We start from the raw sequence: 21,488 nt of genomic DNA, 5'->3' as shown, positions 1-21,488 counted from the left end.
GAGCTTCTCAGCCCTGGGATCCGGGGAAAATAGCGCTACACATTTGGAACAAGCCGCGTTGTAAGATGTGCGCCACAATCAAGGCCTATAATGGTCACTTCTTCCCTCGGTCTTCCTTACGGTTCACAGGGTATGTTCGCACAACCCTTTGCGCGATCAATTTGTAGACTCACTTTGCATTCTGATGGCTATACCAACACCCTGACCGAAGTCACACCGCACCTGATTCGTCTTGTTCGGCCCTAGTCATTTGCTCTGGCCATCTCCCTTCATCTCGGCTATCCGATTCGGAACTCTAATCAAGCCGTAAACCTCCAGCCACCTTACCCGGCTTGATGCGTTCAGATAAAAGAGAAATCAGGGCCTCTATTTGCTCGGTACAGTCCAGACGACTCTGGCGCAAAAAATGTATCAGATTGAGCATTTGCAGAAATGTGGCAGATCAATTTGCTGGCTGTGTGGACCTAGGCGAAACTGCCAAACCATCCGTCGCCATGAATCGTTCAATGTGACCTTTCTTCTTCGTGTGGAGTTTCCCATGCTCCATGTTCCCGTCAATTGATAACGTCACAGCTGATGGTATGTGAGGTGCCTGGTGGACACGCAGTAAGGAGAGCCATGCGTGAATGCACTCCCCGAATGCAATGATCCTGACATCCAAATGGTGATGCACCCATTCGAGTATTTAGCTATATCAAGGACGTCTTGATGAAAAAAAGTAAAACTCTTCGGTGTAGTGGTATACGCAAACCCTGTAGCCCAAAGCATGGGTGCAGTCAAAGCACGCAGAGCACTGTCACCCTTATGAAACTGATAGTTTCAATCCAATTTCTTGCTGGAAGGGGAATACAAGTGCGATGTGACCTATAAAATGTTGAGTGTAGGTTGTGATTTATCAGAGGCTTGATGGCATGTCGAAAAGTCAGACGTAGAATTGGTCGTGAGGTAGGAGCTATGGGGTTTCAAAAGGGTTACGAAAGTAGCTGGAGCCCCAGAGGTTTTACTTTGAGAAACGAGAGGACTGGGGAAGACATGGAGAGAGGACTAGGTTTGCTCCCTTGAGTGGCTCTGAGCATATTTGCGATTAATCCCTGGACCTGTTTCCATAGTATCCTGGCTTTCAACAGTGCTTTGTAAGACTGGGACTAGCAGTGGGCTTGTGGATGTAATTGCTAGGTTGGGCAGAACGGTATCACATCTACGAAAGCAGACGCATGCTGGATGACCTTGGAACCTTTCCCTTGCGACATTTTACTGGAAGAGACTGGTGTCACAAAGTCAAAGACGACGCGCAAACAGCAAATTCCGTGTAGAGAGATCTTTGGAGAACGACTGGTGAATATGCACAGGGTCCATACAAGGCGGAAATGGCCAGAAGATATCCTAGGTAGTTCAACCCATAATCGTGCGCCAGGCTCCAAGTGGAAATGCCCATATCCTAAATGGGAATCAGTGGACCAATGCTGCCTCTACTGGATCGTTTTCGCCATGTGCATCCATATCTATATCTGGTTGATGCTCCTCTTGGGCTGGGTCTTCGGCGGGAGTAGGGCGTCCTTCGATCATGCGAATCCACCATACAGGAGGATCGAGGGGGCTGTGATTGTTGTGTAAAGGCGGGTAGATATCGTTGAAATAATACCATACTGTTGAAACTTAGCTCCACAACGAATAAATCGGGGCAAAAACACGGAGACACATACTGTGACCTACGACAATGCCGCACATCTCGTCTTTGGGCACGGTTCCATGCATGATCAATGAAAATGCTAACAACACCCAGGGAAGATAAGGCGCCTTGAACACCAGCAGTCCCAAGAAGCTTAGCATGGTATCCGGGTTCTTCCTGCTCCAAATATAAATGAGGGTGCTGGACAAAGCAGAGCCAAGGAAGGCCATGGAGAACATGGGCGCAATGCAGAGGAGGAGCGTGGATGCGAAAGTGAGGAGCCAGGCGAAGTGTGCTGTGGACCGTCCAGAAGATTCCTCCAAAAGTCGCGCATAGCGTTGAAGAAAGAAAATATGGTAGAGCAGATCGAGACTGAGCGGACCAAAGTAGAAGAAGGTGGTGAGAAGCCTCCAATACTGCCAGATATCAGTACGCAATGGCTAGCTTTAGGTCCGAAGCTAAACGCACCTGGCTCTTGAAGAATACAGTACGGACGCTATAGAACAGCTGGAAGGGTGAGATGATGTGGCATTGCACAAGCACGCTCGCGCTTAGCGCTGCAGTCATCCACCAGCGAGTGCAAACAGGCATCTCGTAGAACCACTGCTCGAGCGGAAATCCTCCAACTCCGCCCATCATACCATCTCCGCCTTGCAGCACGTTGGCCATTTCGTCTATGCCTGGCCGGGGCAAGCAGATTGCACTTTCTCTGGAGTTGGAGACACTGGCGATGCAAAGCTAGAGGGGATAAAGGGAAGAGCTCCAGCATATAGAAGCTGTGTAAGAAGCGAAAGGACAGGTGTCGGAGAACAACCGCTGCGCTCTCGTGTCCGAGTCTGAAGGACAAGTACGTACATATGTGGCTACGTAACGTGAATCATGGCTGACAAAAGCGCTAGCTTGATCTAATCTAATCTGCTCAGATTAGATAAGATCCACTTGAGGGCCGCGCACCAGCCACACGTGCCCGCCCCTCGGCTCGGCCCAGTGCTGCGACGCGACCAAGCAACGCGAGAACGGCTGGCAATGCAAACAAGCCCATCCGATACGGCAACCCTTTTTCATTGTCCTAGATCACCGTATTCCTGAGACCCACATTGATCTCTTGCCATCTTGCACATCTGAACCGCAGTGCGCCAGTTCAATCAAAGCCAAAGTTTGGCTACTTCGCGTCGCGTCCGGTATACGCGGTAACCTCGAATCCCATCCAAACGCATACATTTCTCGCCACCGCGTCGTCGCTCATTTCGCTTTCAGCAGTTGGCGCAACATCTCTACAACGGAAACTCGATATGGCACCGAAATCTCCTGCTAGGCGCAACAAAGCGCGACCCTCACGAGGCGGGAGAGCTAGTATTGGTGATAGAAGGGAGTCTGGCAAGCGACGTACGTCAAAGCCACGCGACCAAGGGGCGCACCCACAGTGACTGACATGGCACAGTTGGAGCGCCAGGACCTGCGCCTGATCGCGCAAAAAAGCGGTATAAGCCTGGTACCGTGGCTCTCCGTGAGATCAAGCGTTACCAAAAGTCAACTGACCTGCTTTTGCTGAAGCTCCCTTTCCAGCGTCTTGTAAGCGCGCAACCGTGACAAGTCATTTACCTCGTTGCTAACGTGTCCAGGTCCGTGAAATCGCCCAAACAGTCACAAGCGAAGAAGGACCCAACAGATGGCAGAGTCAAGCCATCATGGCCCTACAGGAAGCTACTGAAGCCTTCCTGGTCAACCTATTCCATGATGCCAATCTATGCGCCATTCATGCAAGGCGCGTCACCATTCAGCAAAAGGACATACAGCTCGCACGTCGCCTGCGCGCAGCCTGGGGTGCTCCGGTCTAGTTTGGAGCGGAGAGTCGTATGCAGATACCCAATTTTATTTTTCATAGATATTGTTTTCGAATTTGCAAGTAGGGGCTATAGCATGAAGTGCTGTATAGGAGTTGGCTTTTGCGTGTCTGGATAAGTACCTATTTATCAGCCAAGTTACGTACACGACGGCGTTACTTTACTTTTGCAGTACTTGAAAGCTTTCACAGCGCACTACACGCACAGGAGGTCAGTAGCCTATGCTTACCCTCGATCCTGATATCATGTCCAAAACTGTGCAGAGTCGGCTACAGTAACCAGCTCTAATGTAACTAGTAACACCTGTTCAGCGTATCACGACTTGAACCTTCTTTACCTGCCTGAACTGTGACGTCAATCTCTTAATCCTTCTTGGCGTAGAGCGTATGAGATTATTTTTTCTGCGTACAGAATGACAGGCCACATCCGAACCTGCCGGATGCGGATGTCAGGAAAGTTTTGCGTAACGCATTCGGCAGCACATACCTATTCAGTCATGGCTTAGCAACACTGCGCCTTCCCGCATAAGACAGGACACACGGGGTCCCTGTCCACTTACCACATGCTAAGTAGATTAATCGTTTTTCTGTACTCCTGTTGTCTGTTCACCAAAACATTTTTCAATGATAAATCGGAAGCTTTTCTACAGCGAATTATCTACTAGTTTTGGACATGTTCTGCCAGGGAGCACCGTGCGCTTGAACATCTTTATCCACAATTACCTAGAGAGATCGATCGAACCTGGGAAAGCATATTTAAAACGCAATAACAAGAGACAAAATAGGAGAAGCTATTCTCTATTTGCGAGCAAAACGCTAGCAGATTTAGACTGGTATATCCCAAACCACTCCCTGATGACCTTACGAAGCCCCTGTATGTTTTTACTTAGGCGAGAATGCGCAGTACGCCATGTATCCTTTTACAAATAAAAGCTCAAGACAAGCCACTTGGCAATCAGGGACCGGTCCTTGGGATTAATTTGAATTTTGTACTTTCACAGAAGCTCGGCGTTCTTGGAAAGTAGGCCACGTCCTGCACTTCCGGTCCTTCTGATCTTCGACCAATCTGTTTTTATCAAATTTGGGGTGTGTATGTTAGAAACACTATGCACCGATATACGAGTGTCTATACGCATTAATTACTAATGGTACTGGAATTTACTAGCTCGATGCAGCATGTTTTTCCGCTATACGCTGTATAGGTATACGCTCACCATAGAGGAAAGTAAGGGTACAGCCACTTGAGCATCCGGTCTTCCCTTGAGGTGCACGTGGGTCCAGACCGCCTCTTAGAACTTTCTTTTTGTGGTAACAATCATTTGCTAAGCGTCTTGGAGAGTTACTAGAGCCTCCTGCGCACAGTCACTAAAATAATTCATTATCGGACGAATGACAACTGAGATGTATATAAAGAGCACAACCTAACAGCCTTTGAAAGACACCACACCAGCTCAGCCAGCCATCTTCTGTCAATTTCTCATACCACTCGGTAACTGAACTGCTTCGGAATATCAACACAACACTCGCTTTTTTCCTTCATTCTTCAATCATGAGAATCTCTACTCTGTCCCTTTTCGGTCTCCAGGCCGCTCTGGGCCATGCTCAGGAATCTTGCAATGCCGCCTGTCAAGCAGCCTTTCGACCAGCTGTCGCGGCCGAGATTGGCTCTATGGTCTCAAAGAACGTATCCTCCGAACCATTCTACAGCACTCCTGCCAATGTCACTGGTGCCAAACCTGGTGATGTGTTGCGATGAGAGGACTTCCCTCAGTCCATAGTAAACACCAACAACTTTACTATACCTTCTGGAATGTCTCTTTCCCGTTTCCTCTACATGACCGAGGATATCGACCGAAAGCCTATTCCCGCCAGTGGATTTGTGCTTCTGCCCTACAGCAGGCCCGATCCAAGCAAGCCGTTGAACACCATCGTGTGGGCACATGGTACAGCAGGATTCACGAGAAACTGTGCGCCTTCCAATCATAAAGACCTGTACTACGAATGGCAGGGACCCTACTACCTCGCACAGGCTGGATATGCTGTTATCGCTCCAGACTACGCTGGCCAGGGATCAGATATCCCTCAGGGCTTTATGTACGAGGCTGGCTTTCTGCACGCCGCTGACGTTGCTTACAGCCTAGTCGCTGCCCGTAAAGTTATTGGAAACCTCCTCTCCCAAGACTATGTTGTCATCGGCCACAGTGAGGGAGGCATGACTGCATGGAGGACCAATGAGCGACTTGGAATGCCCAACCAGGACGAACTCAAGAGGGCAGGCAACTTTCTCGGCTCTGTTGCAAACTCACCGGCACTCCGTCCTCTCGACCTGATCTCTGAATCTGTCCGACGAGCAAACGGTGGACCTATTGGTGATGCAGTATCCGTCTTCTTTTTGCAGTCGCTTGCTGGGCTCTTCCCCAAGGAGTTCCGTATTGAAGACCACCTTACACCCCTTGCGCTAGCCCGAGTTCCTCTTGTCAACCAAGGCTGTATCTTTGCAGGCCGATCCCTCTTCGCAGGCCTGACTGGCGCGCAGCTATTCAAGAGCCTTGACTGGCTTAAGCTTCCCGTAGTCGTCGACTGGCAGAAACGTTTCAGTGGTGCCGGACCACATGCCCTCGCTGCGCCAATGCTGGTTGTTCAAGGCATCACTGATGCGCTTACTTACGCCAACAACACCGAGTGGGACTTTAACCAGACTTGCTCATCTTTCCCTAATACCAAGGCTACCCTCTTGCTTTACCCTGATTCGAACCACGACGTTACCAACAACGCAGCAATAGTTGATTCCATGAGGTGGATTCAGGACCGCTTCAACGGCGTGCCAGTCGAGGATGGCTGCCATAAGAAGACTATCCAGACACTTACCACAAGGCTCCGAAACATCAACACCTCCTACAACGGCACCGCCTAGAGATTTAGTTCTGTCTACATTAGTCAACCAGAAGTAGTAGAGGTATTTTAGCGTGGTGAGGAGTTGTATAGGGGTGGAAGAGAGGTGTGAGGAGTTAGAGGTGGAGTAGAGTTATTAAGACCTGAATTCCTACAAAATCCATGTATAAGCGACCATGATCCAAGAAAAGGCGACACTGAGGGCTTATTGACTCAATTCCCGTGCGGTGCCCTTGCGCCGCAGAATGTCTTCTCCGTGTCCTCGTGTTGTATCCATTATCAGCTCAGTTAATAGCTAAATCCGACCTTCCTGATTTCTGTTCATGATTGCTTCATTGCTGTCCTGTCCGCCGGACTTGTTTTGCATGAGCATCAGTTACTCTTTGCCAAATCAATCACCCTACATTTTGATTAAGCCTGAAATGACTACACAAAAGTTTTTTCTTGTTTCTGACTTCATTTTAGAGAACAATGAATTAGGGCTATAAAGTAACCATTTATATAGAATTTTACACGAGATGTAAAGTAAAATTTAAAATCTGATTTGTTGTCAACATACTGTCTTTGGGGAAAGTCTGACACGTACTTTAGATTACCGATAATCACATCCTACGTAGTGATCTTTGAAACCGCTTTCTGAATCTTACTACAATAAACCTGCAGTTAATGCTTTCTTTCGTCAGCTCATGATTTGAGTCGAGACAGAACGAAACCTGAGCACATCTCGCAATTCGCAACCTGCCATTTTCATGAAGCTCCCCATCACTGTTGCACGCCTCGGATAGCATGGTTTCGGTATTACTCATTCACTTATAGTACCAGAAATTCTGGTCAGCACTGCACCAGACGGCAACTCTTTTGCCCATATAACATGGATACCCCTGCTCAGCGGATACCAAGTCAGTCTTCGTGACAGTGCACGAATCGGCGAGGACCAGCGGATGATCCTTGGCAGCAAAATCGATATGACTCCAATGCTGACGACACGATACGGACGCGAGACTTCATCACGTTATCTGGTAAATCTGGTTGATCAGCCAGCTCGTGTGTTGCTCGCAGGTATGCGCCTTGCCTGTACTGATCAATATGAACCTTGCGCACAGGCCAATATCGCCTTCCCAACGTGCCTGTATATCGTTAAATTATGTTGAAGGGTACAATCTTGATCATATGTGAAATTTGGACGGTTATGAATCCTCCAAAAATGTAGAGATGCTCCTTATCGATGTCTTTAGGAGACGAAAAATTGAGATATATGATTTTCAGGCCTCAACAAAAAGCGAACTGATATTTTGAACTCTTATTCATGTTTCATGATCTTCACGTTAGGTATCTGTGTTACCAAAACCCTGCCAGTTTCTTATATCGAGGGCCTTTCGGAGGCACAGTCATGGCAACACAGAGGGAGAGAAACCTGTTCACTGCTTTGTGCTACCGTGCATATCTGGCGTTCACAAATTTGGTGCTCCTTGAAAATTTTGAATCTAGCACTAGCTTCATGTATAGAAGTAAAGATTATGCCTAGATCAGAATTAACCGGCTTGCTAACCCTCAACACTTGTCTGTTGTGGACCTTCCACCTCTATGCAAACAGAATTTTCCCAACCATGAAAGCAACTGCCCACTCAATGGATGATTTGAGCGACTAGTTCTCCACCATGTTCATCCCAAACATAGTCTATTTTAATCGATTGATTGGAACGGAAATTACGGGGCTAGATTTAAGTAAACACATAGAGCAATGGAAGTAGGCGGCATACATATTATAACCAGGCACGCCAGCCGCTCTAAAGTCTCACCTCGAGCGGTTATTATCCTTGCACTATTGTGTGGAAGTCTAGTCACCTCAGTTGTGAGACTGTCCTAATTAATAGCATCGATGTTCAATGTCTAGCCAGGTTAGCATATAGGAGCATTTACCAGTGCTTCATTCGAACTGAATATGAATGCACTTGCACTTCATCCCACAGAACGTACAGCGGAGTGTGAAACAGTTCCAATGCCTAATCCTAGATATATTAAGTGTCTTGTACAGGTAGAAGCTATTACTTTAAATCTAGTTAATTCTCTCTATATACGATATCTACTTGCAAACTTAAAAAGAACTATTAGAAGTGACTTAGGGTGCGAAGTCGCTTTGTTAGGAAAAGATACTTTAGCTAGTAGTAATCTTTAGGTTGAAAATCGTCTAGCCGCTTTTCTCTAAAGCGTATGTTCTATTAACGTATAACTAGGAGCGTTCGCTAAGTACTGTATAGTATGTATATTAGAACTTAGTCTAGAAAATACCTAACGGATATTTAACTAGGTAAGCAACTAGAGTATGCTTAGCTATATTGACGATCGCCTAAGGTAAATGCTATCGTTTAGGTCTGTAAGTTCTATTTAAATATAATGGAGTTAGTGTGGCTGTCTAAACATCCTGAATAGACCGCAGGTCCTAGCGATAGCCTTGCAGCGTTTATTGATGTTATTATATATATATAGTGCACTGACCTTAGTTGGCTTGTTAGCAGCGCAAATGGTGCTTACCAGCACAAGAGTGAGGGGGTAAAAGCTGCGTTTAAGTAGTGCAGCCAGCAAAGCAAGATAGGATGTATTGCGATTAGAATGAAACTTCTACGAGAACCTAACTAATTGTTATAACAACAGATAACCCCGTATAGTGTTAGATTTGGTAGGGGATAGGAAGTTCCTATATGCCTTCAACTGTATTTAGGGAGGCAGCTCCGTAGAAAAGGTCTTATCCTTGCTTTTTAGCAACCGAGAGTACGATGAGAATATTTCACTCGCGGGCAGGCGATACATGACATAAAAATCATCTCCCAAAAGAATCTTTATTTGGGGCGGTCTGGGAGGGGCTCAACGAGGTGCAGCACCAAAGGGTTTACAGTTTTCCACTCACTTGTCGCAAGGCAATTTGCTGTTTGATTTTATAGCTGGCCGGGCGGAACGATTGGCTGCGCGATACAGCCAATTCATGTCCGCTCAATGCCAAAAGAATTAAGGTGGATTGTCAAAACCCAATCTATGTGATAGGGTCCGGGCGGTTCGAAAACAGAGTAGTTCGAAGGACAGGACCGTGGATACGACTAATCATTGCAGAAAAGCTGGAAAATAGATTAGAGTCAGTGATAGTAGTAGTAGTAGTAGTAGTAGTAGTAGTAGTAGTAGTAGTAGTAGTAGTAGTAGTAGCGTCCATCGTGAGTCACAGAAATTTCCGGATTGATTATTGCTTAACATCACAGTGCACAGCCTGAATGGAGTGATCAATGTCGATCTCCTTATCTGTCCTTGGAGTACATGAGCTGGAATTTTTATGAAGCGAAAACAGACGCATGTGCTCGCCCTTTGCTGTGCCTTTTCGTGGTATTCTGCCTAGGGTATCGCGTGCCTCCTTCGCCGTTGATGCCTTGTCAGAGTGGCTATGTTATGGAGGTATCCTGTAATAAGAATTTGCTTTTTGAGTACGAATGCTTATAGAGTCTGCATCACAGGAGAGATAGAGGGTGGGCGATAGTATGAAGCCTTCACATGGCTACGGACCGTTGCATTTCCAGTGGAGATGATAGAAAGCTTTCATCCTGACCTTTCTGAAGGTATTTCAAAAGGCGTCCATAATGGCAAACATACTATCAAGATCTAACGCAACCGACTTGCTACCTCATGATCCATTAGTTGTGCTTTTGGAGCTTGATTTTAAGCTTCGCGCACCACCCCACCTCTCTTACTAATGGGTCCCAGTGGAGTTTTGAGATACCTACCACCGTCAATGACATATAAGACCTGATTAATAATGCTTCGCGATCGCATCATAGGAACCACACGTTTTCACCTAATTGACAGTTGACATCGTTGATTAGCTTAAAAGGCACTGCAATGCTGCTGCACGACCAGACACTAAAAGCAACCTGAGTGCTGCAGCTTGAAGCGTTAAACAAGACTTCTTCTGAGCCTCAATCGCGCAATATAAAACAGATATAGATGGTAGGAGTCATTTCTAAGGAACATTTGGAGGATTTTTTAGGCCAATGTGACGTTAGGGCGCAAATTAAGGTGAATTCTCGTAGCGGGAGTGCTGGAATAGGTGCCAGCAAAAATGGCAATATATATTGCCAGCACTACGGCGAGATAAGACATATATCGTGTACATGTGAGGAAGATGTAGTAGATGTCGTTAGACGATAAAATCTACTGCAGATTGCAATAGAGTGTAGTAGTGTTGAGTGATTGCTTGCAGGAGGCCCGACAGCTTGTCGAAGTGCGCAACCCGCTATGCGTTCACGTCGATGAGCAAGTCTGGTAACTATCTATTGATTGGCTCACGATCGAACTTAGTGCATAAGATCCTTGTCTGTTCTGGAAGAGCTGTAGCATCACACAGTTGCTTGAAACGAATCATGATAAGGCGTGCAGCAATCCAAACTTGAAGTATCTTAACGACGTTTAATTATCCCACGGTTCCATCAACTTAATACCCCATTCAGTTTTAGCAAAGTTTGGAATTGCTGAAGAATATGCGCACGGATTCAAAGTCAACTCTTCTTCGATAGTACATGCAAAGCAGCCAGACCATTGTTTGTGTGGATACGCGGCTATAACAGACTTAATATTGCTCTTGCTTATATAGGAGTGTGTTTACCCGCATTGTCCACCAGTTCAGTATGTATACTAAAAGTCCTCCTAGTAGGTTTTAAATTGCAAGGTCTATGCTTACCGAAAAGAGTAGCAAGCTAAATTAATTGTCCAACAGTAGTGATTGTACTAACAACTGTAGGGTCTTAGTGTCAAATCACTGCCTCTACTACGCTCCTAGGGTACTCTTTTGATATCCCAAACCTCTTTAGTATATTTAGTGCAAGGTATTCACTATAGAAATTAGAAAATAGGAGAGTTGCACGAAGGTTTTCCGGGGTAGCACCACTATCGTGAAGGAGACATGTTAGGTGGTAGGTTTCTAGACGGAGTAGAAATGAACCCAGGTACTTTTGAGCAATTGAGGTGCCTTTTCATCGGGTTAGCTCTGCCCGGAAGTCTTCGTATTCCCCGGAGAAAAATCTCATCATGTACACCCGCCTAGAGTTTAAACCTCTTCTGAAAGTCGCTTCTTTGCATAATAATGGACCATGCTTGCGAGTTTGGTCTGTGAAATCTGGATATCCGTCACGTCGTACACAGCGGGGTCCCACTGACTAACATCTTTTAGAAGAACAGACGTGTCATGTGGGTCTAAGGTCCACCCGTAAGACTCGAGAGTCTTTGCAGACTGACCGACAGGTTAAGACATGAAAGAAGTATCGATCGGATCAAGGACGAGAAAGACGTGTATTTCCTATATGTGTGATTTCAAGACGTGTTGCTCTCTGTAGTCGTACTGCCTTTCATAAATGCTGTTGGAGACTTCCTTCCCCTTTATTCTGATTCATTACCGCCCATGCCCGAGGGCCAAGAACGATTGCAAAGCAAGTCGGTTCGTATAATCTTAGTAATCCGGCCTTGTATGATAGTGGCTCCTAAGTAGTTTGCTTGCAGTGCCTTGGGGCGTAGTCGGTGATTGTACAGAAAAGATATCAGTACGATAGGGCGCGTGATTACGCAGTGACAGCGTAACAGGCTGCTTGGGGATATTGCATCTGTCACGAAGGGCGTGTGACGGTATCGCCGCGATTGGTAACGAACACTAGCCCACCGCACCTCTCGAGAGCTTAATATTTTTGGGTGTTAGTGGTTGCGGTAGCTTTTTGCGCCTTTCAGCCTGACTAGCAGATGTTCCCGAGTGCAATCCACTAGCATGTACAGTGTAGTGTGTTGTTCCCGTTTTGGACGAAAGGCGTGGGGCCTCACCTACGTGATTTGCGAAGCTGATTCGACATTTCCGGCATTTGTTTGTGCCTGAAGGACGGCTTACTATTGCCAGGTTAGGCGAAAGGCGTATTTGGGAAGATCACAGAGTTTTGCATTGCGCTCCATACGATTTGTAATCCGTATTGGAGCGCGGCAACGTTCGAAATCATCCTGATTCTACATGGCGCATTTGAAGCCGCCGGGTTGCATGAATACACTATTCGCTCAGTTGGTGATCGGCTGATATTTTTGACCACAAACATGGCTATCTCGACACCAATATTAATTCCGGGTATTGCTCGACTAAAATCATCCAGTAGTATCACTGTGTGCTTGCCCCCCCTTCGGACACCGCACGCCGAACAAGGATGGAAACGGATGCTCAACGTCGATAACTTTCGAGTCATCCTGAGGTTCAATATCGGCTACGATACGACCATCTTCCCTGGTGAACGGCATCGCATCGACTCGGCGGGCTGCTCCTAGCTTCTATGCTATACGGTTGCTTGACCGGCTGAGCTGGTAGACGGAGAACGGCAGAAGCCCAACAGTGGTTCCATCAATGAGCTCTTCGGCCAGAATAGCATCCACTCGTCATATTCTGGCAGTGGCAAGGATCCGGAAATCCCGGTAGATGCAAAGTCGAAAGGAATTCTTGGCCTTCTCTCCGAAGAGACTGTCGGAAGAGGATTTCCCAAGGCCCTCAGCTACCAGGATATCCAGATGATGATTGTTCAATACCTAAACACTGGACAATGCATACAAGCTTATGAATTTTAGGTTCATCCGCCACACGGGCGCCAACAAGCCCAAGTCGTACGTCCACTTGCTCGAAGTGTCCACAAGATCTAGGTTCTGTACCCACTCGATTTGCTGACGATGAATTCTAGGACCATTTTTTACTGCGCCCCAGCCAAAAGGCTCATCTTTTGCGTCATTTCAAGGAATATCACCCTCGCCCTCCACGACAATACATTTGGTGTGCCGTGTCTGACAGGCGCAGCAGCCATCTTTCGGTCCAAACCGCCAGGTTTTAAACACCATATCCTACTTTGATTAAAGATATGTGAGTTACTGCAACCATTCTTTCGTCGTTGTCATGGTGCAGAGCTCTGCGACAATGAGGCTATGCTATATTCCAAGCTCTGAAATGACATTGGTTAGCGAAGCCTCGATTCAGGACACGGGAAAAGATGAACACCGCGATTCGCTCAGAGGGGTGTGGAAAATGCAGCCAACGGTGTATTTTTACTCGCCCTGCGCGAGTGTCCGTGGAGCTATGCTTTGCCGTCATGATAGACGAGGTACTGATTACTTTCATTGCAGGAGACACACTCGACCCTGTTGGCGACCAAATGATGCGCCAAGATCCTGGCTTCACGTCTTTTCACAGTATTTACCTGAATGAGATCGCCAATTTCGAGATCCAAATTCATTTGTTGGAAGTCAAAAAGGAAAGCTAACTTTCTCGTTGGTTTGCACATGTCAGCCTTCCGCGTGATCCTCGGAGCACTTCAGCCATGGTGCCCGATGAAGTCTGAGCTAATTTGGCACCAGACCCAAAGATCTCATCTCTCAAACAGCAGTGAGCACATCTGAAAAAGAGCTGATATCAGATTGAAGGCTGTAAGGATGAAGAACAGGTCCGGCAGATCTCCAACCAGATCCGCACAAAGCGGGCGCAGCGCAACAAGCAAGTCGTCAAAGAATACCACAAAGATGGCCTCTATAAGTTTTCCACCTAGGATACCAAGCGCTAGGCACAGGGTGAGAAATAAAATTACATCGAGTCTGATCTCGATGCACACACTCCAGAGCTTGCGAGGCTCGCGAACATGGTGCATCAGCAGTAGCCTGATGGGCTGAAAGACGATCAATTACTTAAGAGAAGGATTGAGGCTGTACAACTTATGGTGGATGTATGTGACAAATACGAAACAGTCAAGCGTCAACGCATTTAAAGAATGAGATTCATACAGACTATCAAATTCGAGTCACCCGAGTCGGCAAGTGAGCGTCGATCCACACCCGATCAGTTTCCAATACTTATGCAAGGGACCTAATGCCCAGACTACATCTGTGACGAGCGGTTGTCTTTTGAGGAGGGGGGGATCTTTTCATAATCTCATCCAACCGTCAGGAACGACTACTTGGACGATAGGCATCTCGTTGGGCGTGAGCAGGCCGAGCAAAGTGCCGAGAAGATGATGTGTACATATTCTGCTGATAGAGCTGTGAACTAAGGTCAAAGTCTTGAACTCTAAAACATGGATCATTTTCGGGCCCATGTTCAAAAGGGTCATATCATTACACTACGATCTTCCGACCAAATGTATCAAAGACGATTGCGCAAGGGAAGCACCGCAAAATGGCCATAGAATATGCTAACATGAAAGCCTAGGTCAAATGGATCAGAATTGGTCGATCTTGATATCTTGTGACACGTATAGTGCATCAGAGACCGATTTCCAGATTACCTACCAGCCGCTGTATGTGATATTCGCTTTTTGAAGCAAGCTATTTACCTCAGTAGTATTAAAATCGCCGAGCACAGATTGTCTAAAGCTTTTCGTCCTAATATTCGGTGCCATGGGTTGTTTGTACTACGAGAGCCAGAAAATATATAAAATCCTCAAAGAGTTGGTCAGTCCCGGAATGAACCCCAGGAGCATCAACAAAGCGTCGCATCCACAGATGGTGATATTGGGAAGGGCTACTACCAGAGAGTAAAGACTGAATAACCGTATGATTGGTGAACTTGGGCTCAACGAATATTGTGTAATTTCAAAAATTAGTTTACAACCAAGCTGACTAGTTTTTAAACCAGGCTTCCGGGTAGTATAACCTGTGTAAAAGACGACAAATCTCGGAAACCATCAGCCAATCGTCTTGGGATCCTGAGCAGCCTCGATGTGCTCCTGTTCCATTTCTCCAACCTCCTTCAAGCTCAGTCCATCGACTGTTGGCGCCTCCATCGCCGATTGAGTGTGATTCGTCATGTAAGGCGTAGGATCCTCGACCATGAATGATGCAGCAAGTGCCACCACACCGAATGGGATCGTAATATAGAACACAAATTGAAATGCGCGCCCATATGCGTGGCGTACTGCGAGTTTCAATGTCTCTGCAATAGCAGGTGTCATGCCCTCGATCGATCCCAGGGACGCTGCGTACGGCACTCCGATGTTGTACGTGATAGCGCCGGGAATGATTGCGCCAAGATCAGTTGCATTTAAGCCTGCAGCGATGGCAGCTCGAGGGATATCCTCACTGGAGTATGTATTGAACTTGTTCTGGAAGATGGTGTTGAATATGGCATTGCCAACGGCGCCGCCAGCTGAGCGGAACGTGCCCAGAAGACCCATGGCAACACCGAGATGCGAGTATGGTACGTGCAGACTAGCAATGGCATATCCCAGAATGGTAACCATGAGGAACATTGGAACCCCAAAACCCGGGACAAACGCCCACGCGATCTTGTGGTTTGGGTTAACGGTGGCTGCGCTTGCTCCGATGAAGATGAGCTGCAAGGCCGTACCGATGACGAACAGCCATTTGATGTGTCCAATCCTGTGAGCGAATATTGGGATGATGACGCTGACTACGATGCCGACGATGTTGTTAGGGAGGGCGAGGACGCCGATTTCAATGCCGTTCGTTGTGAACATGTACATTGTGCCTTGAGGTAGGAGGGCGGAGAGCGAGTTGAAGTTCATGCCAGAGATGAACAGAACGATGCAGATGCACAGAAATCCGCGCCATAACTTAAAGAGCCTTAGCGGGAAGATGGGGTTCTTTGCAATGGTGAAGTCATAGGCAAAACCACAGGCAAGAACTGCTAAACCGAGGAGCATGGGCGCGAGAACCGATGCTCCATGCCATGGGTGGCCTGCAGACCCGGCCCAGGTCAGGCCAACGAGGCAAGTTGCCAGGCCAGTAGTGAAGAGTGCGAGACCGAGCCAGTCAACCTCCAGAAACTGCTGCCATCGGGTCTTGTCGTAGTCGCCACGGGGACGGGATACTGGGTTGTAGAAGAAGGCTGTGCCGACGAATGTAATGCTCTCGTTAATGATGGAAATGTAGAAAATCCAACGCCATGTGGTATATTTGAGGAGAATGTTGGCAAACAGCACGTTGAATGAGCCCCTACAACAAATCATATAGTATCAGCGTTTGAGAATGATGTGTATTAGGGGCATATTGGAAGGACTTACCAAGGAATCATGATGCCGCCCTCGAGGATGCCAACACCAACAGATCGCCACTTGTTGGGAAGCATTTCTGTAGCTCCAGAATAAGACACAAAGACGAAACCAGCTCCAGCGCCAATGACGGTCTCAGCTGCAACCAGGCTGGCAACGCTCTGAGCTGTCGCACCCACAATAGAGCCAATAAGCACAACGATCTGGCCGGCAAGGACAAGGATCTTGCGTCCAAAGACATCACTGAGGGGACCGGCAATGGAGAAAGAGCAGGCACTGGCTAGCGACCAGGCACCGACAATCCAGGCAAAATTCACGTCATCACCCAGATCTCGCGAGACCTGGACGACAATGGCGGCGATACAGGTGAAGGGGAGGGGGACTGCAGGGCCAAAGGACGCGGCCATACACTGTACGTTCGTTCTTTGATCAGCATGCTATCAGAGATATCGACGTGTTGGTTGTTTCACGGGATTATGAGACGCACAAATATGGAAATCCATGTCCTGACTGTCGTTGAGGTTGTTTCGGGGTTGTCTTCGATGGCGGCGCGATGCGTGTCGTCTTCAAAATGAACCTTGGACTGTGCATGCGCCGCAAGCAGCTCTTTGTTTTGTTGGCCTTTCGCCATGGCGATGTTAATTTTGATGTATGAAATTCCCTACTGTCAATGCTCTCGGATCAGTGATTGCGTCTTCTTTTCCCAAACCGAGCCAGAAACACGGCGTACTTATTGACATTTCCCCCGCTTGGCACGGGCGCATACTTAACAGGGGATGTTCAATATGATCCCGGCAGTTCCTAAGTGTATTGCATCTGCCGACATTTCAAATCGAAGCCGAAACGCCGAACAAGTGCTTAGTGACATTCCCCCACCTGGCACGGACGCATAATGAACGGCTGACGTTCAATATGACCCCGGGCGTTCCCAAGTGCATTTTAATGTGTATCTGCCGACATGTGAAACCAGGGCCGAATCGCCGAACGAGCCGCGGGGTCGCCAAACTTGGATTCCCACCTCCCCGCACTGTGGGGAAGTGGAGAGGGCTAAGCCATAGTCTGTGGGATATATGGGGCTAGTTCTTACAGTAAGCAACCTGCTGTGCTCATTACTAGCCATGCTACTGTTGAACTATAAGTTGAGGCTGAAAGCTCGAGGAATCTAAGGGATAAGTACGTTGCGAGCCCGTCAGATAACCCAACAGATTAGTAAGGCTAAGTTTATCTAGCCGCAATGATACGGGTATAGTAGTAGAGGAATAGAAGTACGCTAGTAAGTAGGTAATAGTAGAGGTATAGTAGAGTTGCTTAGATCTGGGTAGTGGTTGGGTAGGGTAGTAATTACATGTGACTCCAACTCTACCTCTACCTCTACTTATTACTATTAGGTTTTTAATACCTAACCAATGGTGGTGTTTGTGACGATGGCGATCCGGCGTTGCTCCAGATTGGGTGCTGCCTGATAAGCATCGATTATGACGTAATGCAGGAAACAATCTTACGTAAGTCATTGTGCGAGACACGTTTTCATGCCAATCGCAGTAAAAGAACCAATTTGTTCTTACTATTCCTGACCTACGAGACAAAACAGACTCTACAGCCTGTTTAGCTTTGATATCGTAATATGTTTTCCGACTTAGCTAACGAGCTGGTTATCTCTATAGCAGAAAACCTGTGCTTAGAACGAGACATTAACACCTTCGCACGAACTGATCGCCGTCTTTATCACCTACTGAACAAATATCTCTACCGCCATAATGTACAGCATGGAGAGTCATCAGCTCTACTATGGGCCTCTGCACACGGACGACTGGAAACCGTACGAAAAATTCTGGAAGTGGGTGCGCCTACCGAAGTTTCTGACAACGACGGTCGCACACCTCTATTGCAAGCAGCAGAGAGAGGGTTCAGTGGAATTGTTGAGCTGTTAGTCAATGCGGGAGCCAACGTCAATTCAAAAAGCAGAACCTATGGCAACGCACTCTATCTAGCATCCGCAAAGTGCCATATCCAGGTGGTAAGGATCCTACTAAATGAGGGCGCCGACATTGACGCGGAAGGTGGCTTTTACGGATACGCACTCCAAGCAGCTTCTGTAGAAGGCCACAAGCAGCTGGTTGAGCTTTTAATCGAGAAAGGTGCTGATATCAATGCTCGTGGAGGGTATCTTGATACCGCGCTTCAGGCAGCTTCAGCTGAAGGCCAGGAAGACATTGTACAGATACTACTCGCGAACGGCGCCAATGCAAACTTGCAGGGTGGCTACTACGGCAATGCGATTCAGGCGGCTTCAGCCTCAGGCCACATTCAAATAATGCAGCTTCTGCTTAACGCTGGCGCTATGGATTTTACGCAAGCAGGACACCATGGCAGTGCACTTTTTGCGGCTTTGAATAGTGGCAGCGAACGAGCTGTAGAAATGCTGCTTGATGCTACTGCTCGTACCATCAATAAGGGAAAAAACGAAGAACACAAAGCCATTTGGAGAGAGGAGTACTGCAGAGTACTACACGAGGCATCAGCGAAAGGACAAGAGGTAGTGGTCAGACTGTTACTTGAAGCTGGTGCTCCTGTTGATGCACAAAGAGGACGCGATGGCAATGCACTCCAAGTGGCTTCAGCGGGGGGGTTTGACAAGGTAGTCACTCTACTGCTGAGGGCTGGCGCCCACGTCAACGCGCAGGGTGGACCCTATGGCAATGCGCTCCAAGCAGCTTCATTCGGAGGTTTTAAGGAGACAGTCAAATTGCTGCTCAAAGCAGGCGCCCACGTGAACGCACAAGGAGGACGCTATTGTAATGCACTCCAAGCAGCCTCAGTCGGAGGCTCTGAGGAGACAGTCGGATTGCTGCTAAGTGCGGGCGCCCACACTAATGCGGAGGGAGGGCCCTATGGCAATGCACTGATAGCAGCTTCAGCCAAAGGTCGAGATGACGTAATAGAGCTGTTGCTTCGTGGCGGAATGAATATCAACTTGCCGGCTGGAATTCATGGTAGCGCCCTTTATATGGCTTCTGCTCGTGGTAGTAAGCGGGTGGTAAAACAGCTAATCGATGCCGGTGCTAACATCGACGCCGAGGGTGGAGACTACGGAAAAGCACTTTGTGTGGCTTCGGCAGAGGGGCATATCGATGTGATGAGGCTGCTAATAGATGCTGGATCAGATGTAAATGCCCAGGGAGGACAGCATGGCAATGCGCTTTGCGCGGCTTCAGCTAATGGTCGAGAGCAAGCCGTGAAATTGTTGCTCGTCGCCGGAGCTCATGTAGACGATCAAGGAGGACGATATGGTAACGCTCTTCAAGCAGCCTCTTTTGGTGGCTATGAACGGGTTGTTGAAGTACTGCTCAACGCTGGTGCTGAGGTTAATGCTGAGGGTGGACACTATGGCAATGCACTCCAAGCAGGTGCGTGGCGAGGTAATGAGAAGGTGGTGAGTCTATTGCTTGACGCGGGTGCCAACGTCAACGCACAAGGGGGGGAGTATGGCAGCGCCCTCCAGGCCGCTCTAGAAATGGGCCATGAGCACATAGTAAAGATGCTATACGACGAGGGTGCGCACGAAGCTGCAGACGGGGACGAAGACGAGGCTTTAGATGAGGACGACGACGAGACTTTAGATGAGGACGACGACGAGACTTTAGATGAGGACGACGACGAGACTTTAGATGAGGACGAAGACGAGGTTTTAGATGAGGACGAAGACGAGGCTTTGGATGAGGACGAAGACGAGGCTTTGGATGACGAAGACGAGAGTTCGAGAAATTGAGTTAAATAATGTGTTCCTCACAATCTCTACATCTTTTAGCACTAGCTTAATATGTATGCATCTCTTCAAATGCATCTATTAATCTAAGACATCTACTAATAATGGAATGCTCCTATAATAGAAAATAATTTAAGGTATATTTCTTCGTAACGAGGTGCTCTAAGTAATAAGATAGATTTTCGTCTAGACCCCCACAATAGCGCTATATTAACTAAGTTAGGAGGCTAAATAGTAAGAAATTCTTAGTTAGGAATGTTTCTTAGTTATATAGAATGTAAGTACGTTATATTATAGTAAATTCTAAGATATAGAGGAAATTTTAAATTATTTAAAGTTACTTAAGTATATTAAAGAATAGATTACTGTCACGGCTAAGCTATAGACACGACCGATATCTAAGTAGGGTCCGAACTAGTTTCTCTTAGGGACTAGTAGGAACTATAAAGATATAAAAGCCTACCGTCTATAATAGCTTATCTAGTAGTTTTTTAATATCCTTTTATATAAGTCCTATAGGTGTTAAATTAAATCTTAGATTATTTATATACTACGCACTCTTATATAGTGTAGTAAATAGGTCTCTACCTTTAGAATCGTTTTTTTCAATTATATCTCCCAATTCTTACCTAATTAGAGAGGTTAGTAGCTTATTTTGTAGCCCTTAATTAGAGCTATATATTCGCCTAATATAGTAATAGGCTAACTCTAATAGATGAAAAGATATTTAGTAACCTATTATGCTAAGAGTTAGTGTTACACGGGGTTTAGGTCTATACTACTCTAGTTAAGTCTACTACTATAGCTAATAAGCCTTACGTTAGTGTTCTATAAAGTTTATCTAGTAAGATAGTAGAGTAGTATACTTAGATAGAAAGGTAATAAAAGGTTAGATAACTTAATCTATATTGCTATAGACTAATAGGTAATAATCTTATTAAGTAAAGATACTAGTAAGAAAGTATAATTTAAGTTAACTATAACGAGAGTAAATAATAAAATCTATTTATCCTTATATCCTTATTACTTTAGTCCTAGTATCTAGCTAAGCCACTAGTATCTTAGATATTATTAGTATCTCTAGATATTCTAGCATCTCTAAAGGACTTAGTATCTCTAGATATTCTATCTTAGTAAGATACTAAGTTACGTAATCTACGCCCTACGTTAATTATTACCTTCTAACGTAGACGTTCTATAGGCTTCTTACCTCTTATCTCTTTATTAAGGAGAGAATTCTTCTTATTACTTATAATAGTTAGATCTCTATAT

At 46.7% G+C, this 21,488-nt stretch overlaps 6 protein-coding genes across 6 annotated transcripts; 4 read left to right on the top strand and 2 right to left on the bottom strand.

The window, feature by feature from the left end:
* Nucleotides 1-1,323: 1,323 nt before the first annotated feature.
* PSV08DRAFT_287043 (Der1-like family-domain-containing protein) lies at nucleotides 1,324-2,503 on the bottom strand. Its single transcript, XM_014226819.2, has 3 exons — nucleotides 2,138-2,503; nucleotides 1,704-2,085; nucleotides 1,324-1,646 (listed from the first exon to the last, which is right to left on the bottom strand). Exons 1-3 carry the CDS (start codon nucleotides 2,336-2,338, stop codon nucleotides 1,450-1,452), a joined length of 780 nt encoding a protein of 259 aa, XP_014082294.1. The 5' UTR covers nucleotides 2,339-2,503; the 3' UTR covers nucleotides 1,324-1,449.
* Nucleotides 2,504-2,663: 160 nt separating this feature from the next.
* PSV08DRAFT_400851 (histone-fold-containing protein) lies at nucleotides 2,664-3,849 on the top strand. The gene is made up of 3 exons (XM_014226820.2): nucleotides 2,664-3,055; nucleotides 3,111-3,241; nucleotides 3,292-3,849. Exons 1-3 carry the CDS (start codon nucleotides 2,962-2,964, stop codon nucleotides 3,505-3,507), a joined length of 441 nt encoding a protein of 146 aa, XP_014082295.1. The 5' UTR covers nucleotides 2,664-2,961; the 3' UTR covers nucleotides 3,508-3,849.
* Nucleotides 3,850-5,061: 1,212 nt separating this feature from the next.
* Nucleotides 5,062-6,426, top strand: PSV08DRAFT_177614 (Alpha/Beta hydrolase protein; the record flags this gene model as incomplete). Its single annotated transcript, XM_014226821.1, has 2 exons — nucleotides 5,062-5,256; nucleotides 5,284-6,426. The coding sequence occupies 2 exons, from the start codon at nucleotides 5,062-5,064 to the stop codon at nucleotides 6,424-6,426; spliced, it is 1,338 nt and encodes a 445-aa protein (XP_014082296.1).
* Nucleotides 6,427-12,509: 6,083 nt separating this feature from the next.
* On the top strand, nucleotides 12,510-13,028 carry PSV08DRAFT_350130 (uncharacterized protein; the record flags this gene model as incomplete). Its single annotated transcript, XM_014226825.1, has 2 exons — nucleotides 12,510-12,696; nucleotides 12,775-13,028. The coding sequence occupies 2 exons, from the start codon at nucleotides 12,510-12,512 to the stop codon at nucleotides 13,026-13,028; spliced, it is 441 nt and encodes a 146-aa protein (XP_014082300.1).
* Nucleotides 13,029-15,124: 2,096 nt separating this feature from the next.
* PSV08DRAFT_177399 (fungal trichothecene efflux pump) lies at nucleotides 15,125-16,857 on the bottom strand (the record flags this gene model as incomplete). Its single annotated transcript, XM_014226826.1, has 2 exons — nucleotides 15,125-16,394; nucleotides 16,463-16,857. The coding sequence occupies 2 exons, from the start codon at nucleotides 16,855-16,857 to the stop codon at nucleotides 15,125-15,127; spliced, it is 1,665 nt and encodes a 554-aa protein (XP_014082301.1).
* A 1,217-nt stretch (nucleotides 16,858-18,074) lies between these two features.
* Nucleotides 18,075-20,260, top strand: PSV08DRAFT_361117 (ankyrin repeat-containing domain protein; the record flags this gene model as incomplete). Its single annotated transcript, XM_066093008.1, has 1 exon — nucleotides 18,075-20,260. One exon carries the CDS (start codon nucleotides 18,075-18,077, stop codon nucleotides 20,217-20,219), a length of 2,145 nt encoding a protein of 714 aa, XP_065949311.1. The 3' UTR covers nucleotides 20,220-20,260.
* Nucleotides 20,261-21,488: the final 1,228 nt, after the last annotated feature.

This window comes from Bipolaris maydis (assembly GCF_028858645.1).
Source record: "Bipolaris maydis strain C4 unplaced genomic scaffold PSV08scaffold_5, whole genome shotgun sequence".
Classification (NCBI taxonomy): domain Eukaryota; kingdom Fungi; phylum Ascomycota; class Dothideomycetes; order Pleosporales; family Pleosporaceae; genus Bipolaris; species Bipolaris maydis.
The sequence above is the reverse complement of the archived record's forward strand: the minus strand, read 5'-3'. Positions and strand labels throughout refer to the sequence as shown.